Raw genomic sequence first — 14,208 nt, 5'->3', positions numbered from 1 at the left:
TGGTAATCCCCACCCTCCCTGCCTACAGGTCCTCCCTCTGGGTCTCGGTCTCTGCATCTGTAAAGTGGGCGGGGGCGGGGGTGGGGACCACATGATGCAAATGGCTTTGGTAGTTCCCTCACTGTAGCTTTGGATAGTGACTGAAAGAGGATGCAGCCAAAGTGGGTTCCAGGGAAGAAGCGAAAGTGAAAGATGGAAAAGAGTCCTCGGGCTCCCGGGCTCCCGAGGTGGGGGTGGGAAGAGTGGTCTGGAGAAGGAGGGAGGTTTTTAGAAAGCCAGGCCGGCAGAGACCCTGTGACCCAGGCTTTCATTTCTCCCAAGCACCCCACAGCACCATGTGACCCAGCCTGGCCAGAGAAAGGGGAAGCGAGAAGAGCCCAGAATTTCTCAAGAAGCACAAAGCTGGTCGGAGGCGGCCTCGGCCGAGCAGGGAGCCAGAGCCAGAGGGGGCCAAGGAGGAGGGGAGGCAGGGGGGGGGAGGGGGCAAGGAGGAGGTGGAGGAGACAGCAAGGCCGGTGGGGGCAGAGCGAGCCCTGTGCGAGGGCCGCCTCCCCCAGAGGACACGCCAGGTGTCACAGGGGGAAGGGACGACAATTCAGACGGGGCGAACGACTGGGAGACCCACAGGAGAGGAGGAGGAGGGGCGGAGAAGTGGGGCGAAAAGGGGTCGGCAGGGGGGCCTGAGGGGTGGAGAGGAGGGGGAAAAAGAGCCGCGGGAGGAAGGAGGGAGAGTCAGGGGTGGGTGGAGGGGACAGGGGGAGAGTTGAGGGTCAGGGACGGGGAGGCAGAGACCGGGTAGCCGCAGAGGCGGCAAGGGGAAAACCAGGCAGAGGGGTCAGGGAGACAGAGGGGGAGAGGGGGTGAGCCACAGCGGGTGAGAAGGGAGGGCCGCCCGTTCGGGGGCCGCAGGTGGAGGATGCCCCCGCCGCGCGCCCGGGAGGAGCGCCGGCCGCTGCTGGCGCGCAGGCCGCGGGGGCCCCGACGGTGGCGGCGGACGGCGGCGGCCGCGGTGCTGCTGGTGGAGGCGCTGGAGCGCGCCGCCTTCTTCGGCGTCTCGGCCAACCTGGTGCTCTACCTCAACAGCGCCCGCTTCCACTGGGACGGGCAGCAGGCGTCCCGCGCGGCGCTCGTCTTCCTGGGCGCGTCCTACCTGCTGGCGCCCGTGGGCGGCTGGCTGGCCGACGCCTACCTGGGCCGCCACCGCGCCATCGCGCTCAGCCTGCTGCTCTACCTGTCCGCCTCCAGCCTGCTGGCCGCCACCGCCTTCCTCGACGGCCGCCGTTCCTTCTGCGGGGAGGTGCCCGAGTCGCCGCTGGGGCCCGCCTGCCCGTCGCCGGACTGCCCGCGCGCCTCGCCCGCCCTGTACTGCGCGCCCACGCTCTACTCGGGGCTGCTGCTGCTCGCCCTGGCCGCCAGCTCCATCCGGAGCAACCTCACCTCCTTCGGGGCCGACCAGGTGAGTGGCGGCGGGCGGAGGCCCAGGCGACGCGCGGGGCCCGCGGGGTTCGTGGGGGCTGAGACCGGGAGCCAGGGGAGACCTCGGGCAAACCACTTCCCCACTCTGCGCCCGGTTTCCTTATTCGAAAGAAAAGGGGCGGGGGGAGCCAACTCTAACAGTCACGATGGCCGCGATGGCGATAACCGTAGCGGGTAGTTGCTTTTCTCCACGAGCCACCTTCACTGTTGTAACTCCTTTAATTCTCTTAACTATCCCGGAGGTAGGTGGTATTATTGTGTCCATTTTACAGGTGAGGACACTGAGGTTTGGGGATATTGATCAACCTGTCCAAGGTCACACAGAGAGCAGATCAAAGAGTGGGAAGCTGGACTTCAGGCCCCACCATGAGCCCCATATTTTTTTAAAGTTTATTTATTTATTTTGAGGGGCGGGGGGAAGGGCAGAGAGAGAGGGAGAGAGAGAATCCCAAGCGGGCTCTGTGCTGTCAGCGCAGCCTCCGTTATGGGGCTCGAACCTACGAAGCTGTGAGATCATGACCTGAACAGAAACCAAGAGTGGGAGGCTTAACAGACTGAGCCACCCAGGCGCCCCCATGAGCCCCATCTTTATGTGTTATAGGGGTGGGGGGGGGGGTTAGGGAAGGAGAAAGCCTCTACCTCACCAGCAGTGCAAAGGTTGGTTCAAGCCAGTTTGTCCAGATCCCAGCTCTGCTACTCACTACCCAGGAGCATTGGGGCAAATATTTTAACTGATGAGTGTTTCTCTGTATGCTTTTGGACAGAGCATGGCACATAGGAGAAATTCAGTAAATATTTACTAAACAAATGAGTAAATGCCTAACCACGTGGCTATGTTTTCATAGCTTTCCTCAGTAGGATGTTAGACAATAATTTTAAGTAATATGTAATATGATTAAACCAGCTATGGTGTTAGTGAGCCAAATCGAGGCAGAACTGCATGCAGAATGTGATTATAGCCCGGAGGGCAGCCTTCCAGCCCTTCCATAGGAAAAAAGACCAGGAATCAGCTAAAACGGGAAACAGGAAAAAAAACTGTAGCAGTGGTCAGGCCACTGGGCTAATTGTACTTTTCCCTCATTGTCTCTGTTTTTCAAATGTTCTTTCATTGTATGTATTCACCACCATAAAGGGTGACATTTTAAAAAGAATCATTGCATCCAGCTGGCGTCCACAATTCCAGTGTCCTTGCCAAGGACTTCCTCATCCGGCCTGTTTGGATTCTTTGGTGACGGGGGACTCAGTGCCCCCTGGGCAGCCTGTCCAGTCCTTGGATGCTGTCGACCTGCCTTCAGACTAGGAGATCCCCAACATCGACCAATAGGAATCCCTCTTCTTCCCTTCGTTGTACTCTTTCACTGACATCCGGTATACTGCCAGGGGCCCTTAATCTGTGCCCTTGACCTCACTGACCTCCAGAGAGCCTCAGCCATCCAGTGCCCCCTGTCTCTCCTTCCACCTGGTGGCAGAACTCCAGTGACATCAAGAGTGATAACTGCTCTCGAACATTCTCCTGTTTTCTGAGCTTGGCCTTTGGGTGGGGCAAAGCCAGACTGGGAGGCTGCCCCCTGGGGTCCAAACCTGACGTAGGACAGGCTGGAAACACTGAAATGGTTTCAGGCAGGGGTGGACCTCACTGGATTTGAGTTCTTTAAAAATGTCTCTGGCTGCGGTGGAGAGTGGATGGGGGTGACAGGAGTAGGTACATCAGAGCGGTAAGGGGCTGCTGCAGAATTTAGGGGGGCGGTCAGATGAAGGATGTGTGGGTGGGAAAAGTTGGCAGCATCTGGCAGACAGCCATACCCAGGAGCTGCGGTTTGAACACCCTTGCTGATTTCAGAAAGGGCCATCCATCATTCTTGACAAAGTGCTCATTTTGGGAGAGCTCATTTATATCCTGAATGGGCTGCTGGTCTTCCCCTTAGAGTTGCAATTGTCGTATTCATTTACTTCCAATGACTAAATGGAAGTGGCTGCACGTAATAGGACTTATTTAATTTTCTGCTTGAAAGTCGACAGCAAAAATTCTCGTTGAGTGGACAGGCCCGTCCTTCTCCATTGCCGAAAGGACCCCTCAGAACCTCCGAGGGGATGCATCCGTATGGACTCTAATTTTATATTTGGAAAAGGAGCAAAATACATACTTTTTCCCCCCACGCAGTTACAGAAAGTAAAGCTTGACAAAAAGGAGAGCTTTTTTTGGGTTTTGAGATGTGGCGGTTTGTTGAAAGGGCGACGGGTGTAATGTGCACAGAATCACCTAGAGAACTGACCTCTAGTCCTCACTGCCTTTTAGAAATGCAGATGCCTGGTCCCTGCCCCAGATCTACAGAGTCAGAACTGGGACTGGGGTCTGGGAGAGGTGGGATCAGTCAGTGCAGCTGACCCGAGCCAGCAGACCGGAAGGGGGCCTGGGGCCTGACTGTTGCAGATTGATCCAAATCCTGGGTAAAGATTTTCAGTCCTTCTGCCCTTGCTGGGGGGCCTGGTTTTGTTTTTTTGTTTTGTTTTGTTTTGTTTTCTCACCAGGCCAGAACCCTCTCTTGGGGCTGTGTCCAAGCCCACCTCTGTTTTCGCTGATATGCCAACCTTGTTTGACTGCCCGTATACCAGAGGCAGCGAGTCGAGGGGAAGGGATGAGCCAGAATAGAAAACTCTGCATCTCCAAGTTGCAGAGGAGATTCTCAATTAGACTTTTAACTGTTTTTTCAGTAAGATGCGTACATCATATTTAATAATGCGGAACAGACCTGATCTTTATTGGCCTTCTTCCGATTACAAAGGTGATGCGTATAAAGGTTGTTCAGTCAAAGACAAAGGGAGAAATCAACCGGAAACGAGCAAAGTGGCATCAGACATCTGTTGTGTGCGCTACTTGGTGAACATAAAAAGGCGCCGTGAGCCGCGAGCATGAAAAAACAGCTGTGCCAAATGTCCTGGTCATTAACAAGTGACTCCCAAGGGAAAGGTTTATTCATTCAATGCATAGATATTTATTGAGTGTCTAGTTAGTGATCCGGGGGTAGGAAAGTGCTGGAATGTTCACCCACTGACCCAGGAAGTGCCTCTGTGGGAAAGGGGGCGCAGGCACATCGTGGCGGGGTGCCCCTGGACCTCCTGGGCCCTTACCCTCACGCCTGCCCAGCAGGTGATGGATCTTGGCCGCCATGCCAGTCGCCGCTTCTTCAACTGGCTTTATTGGAGTATCAACGTGGGTGCCGTGCTGTCGCTGCTGGTGGTGGCCTTTATCCAACAGAACGTCAACTTCCTGCTGGGCTACGGCATCACCGTGGGCTGCGTGGGCCTGGCCTTCTTCATCTTCCTCTTTGCCACCCCCATCTTCGTCACCAAGCCCCCCACAGGCAGCCAAGTGTCCTCCATGCTTAAACTTGCCCTCCAAAACTGCTGTCCCCGGCTGTGGCACCGACACTCCACCAGGTGAGGAGAGGGCTCGTGGCGAAGGGGGCCGCGGAGCCTGGGGAAGGGCGGGGCTTCTCCCGGGGAGGCGCAGTCCAGTTGGGAGAACATTCCGCTCCACCTCCCGAGGTAACCCTTTATGACAACCTGCTCTCCGGGGACCAGAGCTGCCCACTGTGACGGAGGTCAAGGTGTTGGGTGGTGATACTGCAGTGGGTAAACTGTAGAAAGTGAGAGGATGTTAATGGTCCTGACGGTGACGGTGCCTGTGAAGGTAGAGGTGGCGGTGTTTGTTAGCGAATCAATGGCGACCGACCGTGGCAGGGGAGGCGGTGATGGCGGAGATAGTACCAGCAAAGGCTGTTGGGATACAACACCACCCTGACATTAGGTATGAGAACGTCTAAGAAGTCAGCCAAACTTGCTCCTACTCCACTAGCCGGCATCCCAGGGAGGGAGGTTCTTGATCTTGCAAATGCACGATGCCTTCCTTTTGCTCTTCTCCTTCCTAAGTTAATTGGCTGCTTACGCCAAGCCGACTTGGAGGCCTTGGAGCCAGTTACAGATCCTGTCGGTGGGATCGAGGCGGGAAAGGTGCGGAACATGTTTTTCCAAGCTGGTGCATTGCTGCGGGGTTTTGTTTTAAAATTAAAAAAATAAAAAATTAACGTTTATTTTATTTATTTTAGAAAGGAGGGGTGGGGCAGAGAGAGAGGGAGGCACAGAATCCGAAGCAGGCTCCAGGCTCTGAGGTGTCAGCACAGACATGGGGCCTCACGCCTGTGGCTGGAGCTTGCCACAACGAGGTGTCTGGGTTGCCAGAGGAGGGAGCTTTCCAAGAGAGAATGTTCCAAAGGGAAGGAAGCAGAAGCTGTTGGTCCTTCAGGAGGCTTGAAATCCCAGAGCATCACCTCTGCTCATTCCTTTGGTCAGCACAGCTACACGGCTGGCCCAGATTCAAGGGCAGGGGAACTAATCACCCATTAGTGGAAGAGTGTCATCACATACTGGGAGGGGAGAAGGTGATGGTGGCCCTTCTTTGGAAATGACCACACTGGTGTTATCCCTTTTGGCATCTCAAAGGCTCAGATCTTGCGGTTCGTGGGTTCGAGTCCCGTGTCAGGCTCTGTGCTGACAGCTCAGAGCCTGACCCGGCTTCGGGTTCTCTGTCTCCCTCTCTCTTTGCCCCTCTCCCCCCCCCCCAAATAAATAAGCATTAAGGAAAAGTTTTAATTTTCAAAGGATGCGGCAAAGGGCAAAGGTCATAGCAGTGGTTGATCTATCCTGTTTCCCCGATCACTTCCCTTGCACCCCTACCTCTCTGCTCCCTCCCTCCTCATCCGGTAGGGAGAGGGCTGTAATGTTGCCTGTGGAGGAGTCTGGACTTGGAGACAGCAAGCAGGGGGTTTTGGGGGGCGTATCAAACCTGGGCCAGCCTCTCTGAGTCAGGCTTGGACAGGGACTTCCCTGCTTCCCACTGAAAACTGATGCTGCGAGCCAAAAATCCCCCAAGACTCCGCTCGCCACAGTCACTGGTCTACTTTCTCCGGGACCACGGGGCCACGGCTCGGGTGGGATGGGTCTTGATCAGCCACCTGCGCGAGAGAGGAGGTAATAGGGAGGACGGTGACTGGGAGTGTAGTGAGCACTGCGGGAGGCTGGCTCTGGGGGGCGATCGTCTCCCTAACGACGATAACGGTGAGGATGCTGAGGCTGGGGAAGGTGGTGCTCCTGGTGGAGGGAGGAGATGGGTCATTTTGGAGGTGATGGCTACGGTCACTGGTGAGAGGGGAGCAAGATTAAATTAGGGGCTGGCGATGGCCGTGGCGGTGGTGATGACGGCTGCTATTTTATTTGCTGCCGTGGCCCCACAGAGACTCTCAAGGCACCCAAACGCTGCCTGCGCAGAGGTCTCCCCAGCCCGGCCCCACCCCGCAAGAGGACATGGCCAATTTCCAGGTTCTGGTGAAGATCTTGCCCGTCATGGTGACCCTGGTGCCCTACTGGATGGTGTACTTCCAGGTGAGTGTCCTGACCTTTCGTCCTGGCGACACTGGCTCCCCAGTCGCCCGACTGGGCTCAGCTCTCACGGAGCATGTGAAAAGGGGGTCAGGGGTTCACAGAGTGAACTGGGGCTACGTGGGGCCTGGCACAAAGCCATCTTGATAATTTTTAAATGTTTACTTTTGAGAGAGAGAGAGAGAGAGAGAGAGGCAGAGAGAGAGGTGGGGACAGAGGATCCGAAGTGGGCTCTGTGCTGACAGCAGAGAACCTGATGTGGGGCTCGAACTCACAAACCACGAGATCATGACCTGGGCCGAAGTCAGATGCTCAACCGACTGAACCGCCCAGGTGCCCCCCCCCCCCCGGGCCCACCATCCTGATAATTAATAGCATGAGGAACTCTGGAGACAGGTCTGAGGCCCCATGACGTGAATGTCACCCCCATCTGTCTGGGCCTCATGTATAAAACAGGTGGCTTCGAGGCTGTAACAGCTCTACGGCATTCAGATTCTCGGCCATGGCATCTGAGGCCCAGAGAAGGTGTGCCCGTTGCTCAATGCCTCCCGGCCAGCTAGGGGCGAAGGTTGAATACATGGCAGCAGTGATCCCCCACCCCAGTGGTCTCACAACCACCTGCAGAGCTTTAAAAAAACGGATTCCATGTCCTACCCCAGACCCCTGAAAGAGAATCGCTGGGAGAAGTCTCTAGAATAAGAAACTGATGCTGGTACTCAGCCAGGTTAGAGAGCTACTACTCCCCACCATTTCCTGAGGGGAAGGTTAGCAGTGTGTGTGTGTGTGTGTGTGTGTGTGTGCGTGTGTGTGCGCACAGGGCGGACAGCAGCCTACCCCAGCCTCTACCCTCCAGACCACAAGGTCATGGCCTTCCATATCCCCTTCGTAAGAAGCTTGTTTCGAGTTACAGAAGATGGGGGCTGTGCAGGGCCAGCCTGCTACTTGGGGGTGGCACAGGGAAGGTGTCCATGATGGGACAGGACATGGGGTGCAGGTGCCCGTGGCTGACTGTCAGTCATACTGGTTCTCAGAATATTGACATCCTACATACCACCAGGTAAATAGCCGCGGTCCTGAGCGACCCAAGTGCCCTCCCCTGCCCCTCCTGTGGGATTGTGTGTTATACAATCCCCTGTGTTATACGGCAACCAAAGGGGTGATACCTGTGGGTATCAGTGGGCGGTGGGCCCCCGCCGGGAGCCTGCTCCTGCACCCGTGTCCAGTGCCATTCTGGTGGGTTCGTGCCTATGCGGCGTCTGTGCTGTGTCAGCCTGTGGGACTCAGCCTGGCCTCGGTGTCAAATGCCAGCTCCCCGCGGGGACAGCCATGTCATTATCTTCCCTACGTCAACAACCACTTATCCACGCCCGCTCTGTGCCAGGCCCTGGAGACACAAATGTGAGTCGGACCAGCTGTGCCCAGGCTCTGGGACAAGGCTGCACACGCAACGCACAGGCCTGGGAGCAGAGCGCAGGAAGGCAGGAAGCTCCCCTACGGGGCCTGGCTCCCCGAGGAGGATGGAGGGGAGGGAGATCAGCTCCCCGCTCCCCTCCCCCCAACCCAGGCTGGGGGAGGGGACCGCGGGGAGCTCGGCTGCAGAATGGCCCTCTGGGAGCTGGGAGTCTCCCGGCCTGAAGGTGAGGCCTCCACCTCTCTTGGCAGATGCAGTCCACGTATGTCCTGCAAGGTCTTCACCTCCACATCCCGAACATTTTCCCTGAGTACCCGTCCAACAGTTCCGTGGCTCTGAGAGCCGAGGGCAGCAGCTACAAGGTAAGAGACCACGTGGGCGTCCAGCCCCCCACTTCAGGCCCCGCTGGGTGCCTCCTCCTCCTCCGAGAAGAGAAGGAAAAGAAGCAGCTTCCACACCCAGGGGGCAGGGGGTCCTCAGGGAACGGGAAAAGCGCCTGGGGGATGGGTAAAGCTGTGCCCCAGCCCAGGCATCCTGCCAAGATGCTCAACTGCTCGGAAGAATTCAGGCCGGCTTTGCTCCCACCCGTCTCCGCCAGGCCCTCAGATAGACGCGCCGGGGACCCTCAGTTCTATCCTGAGTCCCCTCACTCTCGGGGACCCCCGGATGCCCAGATGTCTGCCTTCTACCGGGACTTTCCAAACCAGTTCTTTGGCATCCCAAAGACTCATCAAAGGTCCTAGGAACTGGCAGCTAAATGACATTGGCCGCTATACCTTTGTTCCCTGCCCAGGGAAGACATCACTGATGAACCTTGACATGTTTTCGTGCTGGGCCCAAGAATGTACCCGGCAGCCGCTCCCCATTGGTAGACTTAGAGGAACCCATCTGCCCTCCCTGATCTAACCCCATCAGCGACTTCCACAGCTGAGGAATGTGCATTTCAGAGAGGGGAGAGGGCCGACCCTGGCCCACCCAGGGACAGTCTGGAGGCCAGTTCTCCCAACTCCGGCCCAGAGCCCTTTCTGCTCCGCTAGCCTGCCTTGCTTGGCTCCCTCTCGCCCAGATCCCGGAAGCCTGGCTCCTCCTGGCCAACGTCGTGGTGGTGCTGATCCTGGTGCCCGTGAAGGATCGTTTGCTCGACCCTTTACTGCTGCGTTGCAAGCTGTTGCCCTCGGCCCTGCAGAAGATGGCACTGGGGATGTTCTTTGGTTTTGCCTCCGTGGTTGTGGCAGGTGAGTGGAGGGACTCTGGGAGGGAAGCTGGCCTTTGTCTGGGGTCGGGGGAGGCTGGCTCCATTTCGGGCTAATGCTGGAGCCGTGGGCCCGGGGCCAAGAACACCTTCCTGCCACGGATGCCACCTTGGCTTCCCAGAGGGCCTGAGCTGAAGGGGACCCTCCTCCTCCAGTCCAGCCTCCCCTCGTCCTGACGAGTGAAGAAACTCAGGCCAAGAGAGGGAATAAGGTGTTCAGTGGGATGGAAGTTCCCTAAAGCCAGGGTTCTTTCTTTCTTTTTCATTTGGTGCCCATGGGCACCCAGACAATGGGCTCGATGAATGTTTCAGACACTCAGCCACTTAAAAAAAAAAGAAAGAATTTATCATTTATTCTCTCCTTTCCTCCAGTTCTAAAGGATTTGCAGCCATTTATAAAATGGTCAAGAAGCCTTTTGTGCTACTGCACAAACCTGAGTCCTTTTCAATTAGAAACTGAATGGTTCTGAAGTTACTTAGCGTCTGTGAGTGCCATCTTCTCAATGGGGATACAATGGGGATTCAGCCCTGGTGCAGGACCGGGCCTCCGCCCTCACGGAATGTAGTCTAGCAGGAGTGTTCTGGGGAAACCCCCAGTACTGTGCCTGGATCACAGGTAGGAGGCAGGGGGGAATTCAAGCTCGATAAACAGTATCGTGTTAACAAGGATGAAAACCAAACCACGTTTCTTTTCGGTGCCGTGCTTTAATGCACCCTGTCCTGTTTCATCGTCAAAGCAACCCCGGGAATTTTGTTCTCACTCCTTGCACGTGAGCACTGGGTCTCAGAGAGCTTACGTGGTTTACCCAAGGTCACACAGCTAGCCAGCGTGGCAGGGCCAGGATTGGAACCTGAGTCACCCAACACCACATCCAGCGTTCGTTCCACTACAGCACAGCTGCCTCCTAAGCAGAGAAGGGGAAGGAGAGAAAATGAAGCTTTGCAAGCCAGGTTAGAAAACCAATTCTGTAACACTTGATCCTGCAAGTGGACACAAGTCGTGTGGTCGCACGGAAACGGGGCCAGCAGCGAAATCAGACACACCGGGGCTCTCAAATCCAGCCCCAGCTACTCATTAGCTGCGTAACTGTGGGCTGGGTGCTTAACCTCCTTTTTTTTTAATTTTATTTTTTATTTAATTAATTTTATTTTATCTCATATGCAAGACTGCATATTATTTTTTTAAATACGAAATTTATTGTCAAATTGGTTTCCATACAACACCCAGGGCTCATCCCAACAGGTGCCCTCCTCAATGCCCATCACCCACCCTCCCCTCCCTCCCACCCCCCATCAACCCTCAGTTTATTCTCAGTATTTAAGCATCTCTTATGCTTTGCCTCCTTCCCTCTCTGTAACATTTTTCCCCCTCGTTCTCCTCACCCCCGGGTCTTCTGTTGAGTTTCTCAGGATCCACATATGAGTGAAAACGTATGGTATCTGTCTTTCTCTGCCTGACTTATTTCACTTAGCATAATACTCTCCAGTTCCATCCGTGTTGCTACAAAAGGCCAGATTTCACTTTCTCATTGCCAAGTAGTATACCATTGTATATATAAACCAAACTTCTTTATCCATTTGTCAGTTGATGGACATTTAGGCTTTTTCCATGAATTGGCTATTGTTGAGAGTGCTGCTATAAACGTTGGGGTACAAGTGCCCCTATGCATCAGCACTCCTGTATCCCTCGGGTAAATTCCTAGCAGTGCTATTGCTGGGTCATAGGGTGGATCTATTTTTAATTTTTTGAGGAACCTCCACACTGCTTTCCAGAGCGGCTGCACCAGTTTGCATTCCCACCAACAGGGCAAGAGGGTTCCTGTTTCTCCACATCCTCACCAGCATCTATAGTCTCCTGATTTGTTCATTTTAGCCACTCCGATCAGGGTGAGGTGATATCTCAGTGTGGTTTTGATTTGTATTTCCCCGATGAGGAGTGATGTTGAGCATCGTTTCATGTGCCTGTTGGCCATCTGGATGTCTTCTTTAGAAAAGTGTCTATTCATGACTTCTGCCCATTTCTCCACTGGATTATGCCTAGCACATAACAGGCTCTCAATTAATGCAAGTTGTCCCTGTGAATGACTACAAAACCTCTTCTGAGCTTCCTAGCAGCCAAGGCAAAAATCAAAGGGTTGAAACTCAGATCTGGGACCTCCACCCTGCCCCTGGGCCAGTATCCTCTTCCTTACCTGCTGCTCAGTCTTCGGCTACCTAGTGAATACCTACTACATGCCAACCTCTGCCATGGGCTAAGCTGCCCACAGTGGGCCTGACTCCAGTCCCCCCCTTCCCCCCACTCCAGGAGGCCTAGAGATGGAGCGTTTACAGTACATCCATCGGAACGAGACGGTGTCCCAGCAGATCGGGAAGAATGTGTACTACGCAGCACCTCTGTCCATCTGGTGGCAGGTCCCTCAGTACCTGCTCATCGGGATCAGTGAGATTTTTGCCAGTATCCCAGGTATGCTGGACCCCTCCCCCTGCTCTCGCACCAGTGATGGGCTCTGCCTGGTGCCGCCTCGGGCCAAGTCAGCGGCCTCACGGCCACAGCTTCTCGGGTTCGTGCGGGTGGAGGAAGGCCAGGTTCCCTAAGTGGGGCTGCCTTTACCCAGTGGGGACTTCCCAGCATCTGGTTTGTGCCGGGCACCGTGATGGGCGCTGCAGATTTGGAGGGGATTAAGACGCTCCCGTAAGGACTTCCCACACAGTCCCTGGTGCCGTGTTCCTCATCCCCCGGGTCTGCGCATTTGCTGTTCCCTCTGCCTCAGGTTCACAGTGAACAACCATTTCCCCTTCCCTTCTGAGCCTAAATGCCAGTTTCTCCGTATGGCCTTTTCCGAGGCCCCCCAGGCAGAGGGAGTCGTTCTCTCCTCCTGTTGCCAATGTCTGTCCCGGCACATGGGGTGCTGCGTTGTCAGAAAGGCAGCACGTGTTTGTCTCCCCGGCCGGGCTGTGAGCCAGAGCCGAAGGGTGGGCGTGGGCTCTTCACTCAGCCAGGGAGCAGCTTACTCAGCTGCCGGCCAGGGCTAGGCTCGGGGAGGGGACTCAGAATTGGGAGGCATCACCCAGACGGTAAACCCAGTGGAGGACTGTGGAAGGGACCCTAGGGTGTTGGGAAAGCCCGGGGACGAGGTGGGGAGGAGGCAGGTGGGCAGCGGGGGCAGGACTCAGCAGGTGGCAGGAAGGAGGTCACAGGCAGGGGAACAGCATTGGCAAAGAGCTGAGCTTTGTGGGGAGTATCCGGAAGGCTGGGAGGTGCAGGGCCAAACCTGGATGTTGAAGTTTCTTCTGGGGGCCATAGTCTCACACACACACACACCCAGTGTAGGAGACTTTTGCAGGGAAAGGATCCCATTAGACGTGTTTTAGACCCATCTGAGTGTGTGAGGAGGAAGACAGGAGGCAGGGGAGTTTAAGAGGCGTTTGCAGAGGCTGGGCAGGAAATAACCATGTCTGCAGTTTGGTCCAGGGCAGAGGGAAGAGGAGGAGGGGAGACAGAGCAATGTGGGGGCGTCCAGGTGGAGGGGAACAGACGAGCAGGGCGGAGGCAAGGGGTCGGTGGTGCATGGGTGTCGTCCTAGCCACGTAGTGGGCGGTCCTGCCAGGGAGGCCAGGGTGGGGGCTTGTTGAGTGTGGGCTGGGGGCCTCGGACTCCGTCTCTGCCTCTCCACCGGCCTGATCCCACCCCCCTCCCTCTGCAGGCCTGGAGTTTGCCTACTCGGAGGCTCCTCGCTCCATGCAGGGTGCCATCATGGGCATCTTCTTCTGCCTGTCAGGAGTGGGCTCACTCTTGGGCTCCAGCCTCGTGGCACTCCTGTCACTGCCAGGGGGCTGGCTGTACTGCCCCAAGGACTTCGGTGAGTGTGGGGCCCTCCCTGGGGGTGGGAGGCTCAGAAGGGTCGTGGCAGCTGCTAAGTGACTTGACCCCGGGCAGAATGAAAATTCGCAGGCTGGACTCGGGAGAACCGGGTTCTAGCCCAGACTTGGCCAGTCGCCCACAATGTGGCTTCCCCACGTTGGGCCTCAGTTTCCCTAACTGTCAAAAAGGAACCCGTGTACTCAGCAGGCCTCCAAGGCTCCTTCCTGCATCTGGAAGTCTGTCATTCTGGCTGAAGGGCCACCTTTACCTTTCCCTGTTGTGTTGGTGTTTTAAGCCCCGTAAAGAATAGCTAGCAACCAGGGAGTTACAGAAGCCACAGGAAACAGGCCAGATGCTAGAGGGCTGTCTGCCCGCCCACTGCCCGCACCTTCTCAGCGGCCAGTCCCAGGGGAGCCCTGCCCGACCCAACCCAAATGCCAACCCCTCCTTTTCCCCAGGGAACATCAACAATTGCCGAATGGACCTCTACTTTTTCCTCCTGGCCAGCATTCAGGCTGCCACGGCCCTCCTGTTTATCTGGATCGCTGGTCGCTACGAGAGGGCAGCTCAGGGCCCAGTCTCTCAAAGCTGTCCCAGCAGGGATAGGGGCTGAGCACGCCGCCCCCCTCCCCCCCGACCCCTCGCTTCTCTCCCCAGGACACAGACAGCAGCAGTCCCAGGTGGGGGTTCCTTGAGTTTATTCTGTACCCGACATTAGGATGAAATGGTTCCCATAAATAAGGGGCATAAGCCCTTCCTCACGAGCATGGT

The 14,208-nt window shown here is 56.1% G+C and overlaps 1 protein-coding gene across 1 annotated transcript; it reads left to right on the top strand.

The window, feature by feature from the left end:
- The first annotated feature begins 731 nt into the window (after positions 1-731).
- SLC15A3 (solute carrier family 15 member 3) lies at positions 732-14,201 on the top strand. Its single transcript, XM_042905086.1, has 8 exons — positions 732-1,456; positions 4,625-4,914; positions 6,768-6,915; positions 8,575-8,685; positions 9,390-9,558; positions 11,881-12,039; positions 13,280-13,435; positions 13,896-14,201. The coding sequence occupies exons 1-8, from the start codon at positions 917-919 to the stop codon at positions 14,048-14,050; spliced, it is 1,728 nt and encodes a 575-aa protein (XP_042761020.1). The 5' UTR covers positions 732-916; the 3' UTR covers positions 14,051-14,201.
- The last annotated feature ends 7 nt before the right edge of the window (positions 14,202-14,208 follow it).

Source organism: Panthera leo, chromosome D1 (genome assembly GCF_018350215.1).
Source record: "Panthera leo isolate Ple1 chromosome D1, P.leo_Ple1_pat1.1, whole genome shotgun sequence".
Classification (NCBI taxonomy): Eukaryota; Metazoa; Chordata; class Mammalia; order Carnivora; family Felidae; genus Panthera; species Panthera leo.
Note: the sequence above shows the minus strand (reverse complement) of the source record. Positions and strands in the feature narration are given on the sequence as shown.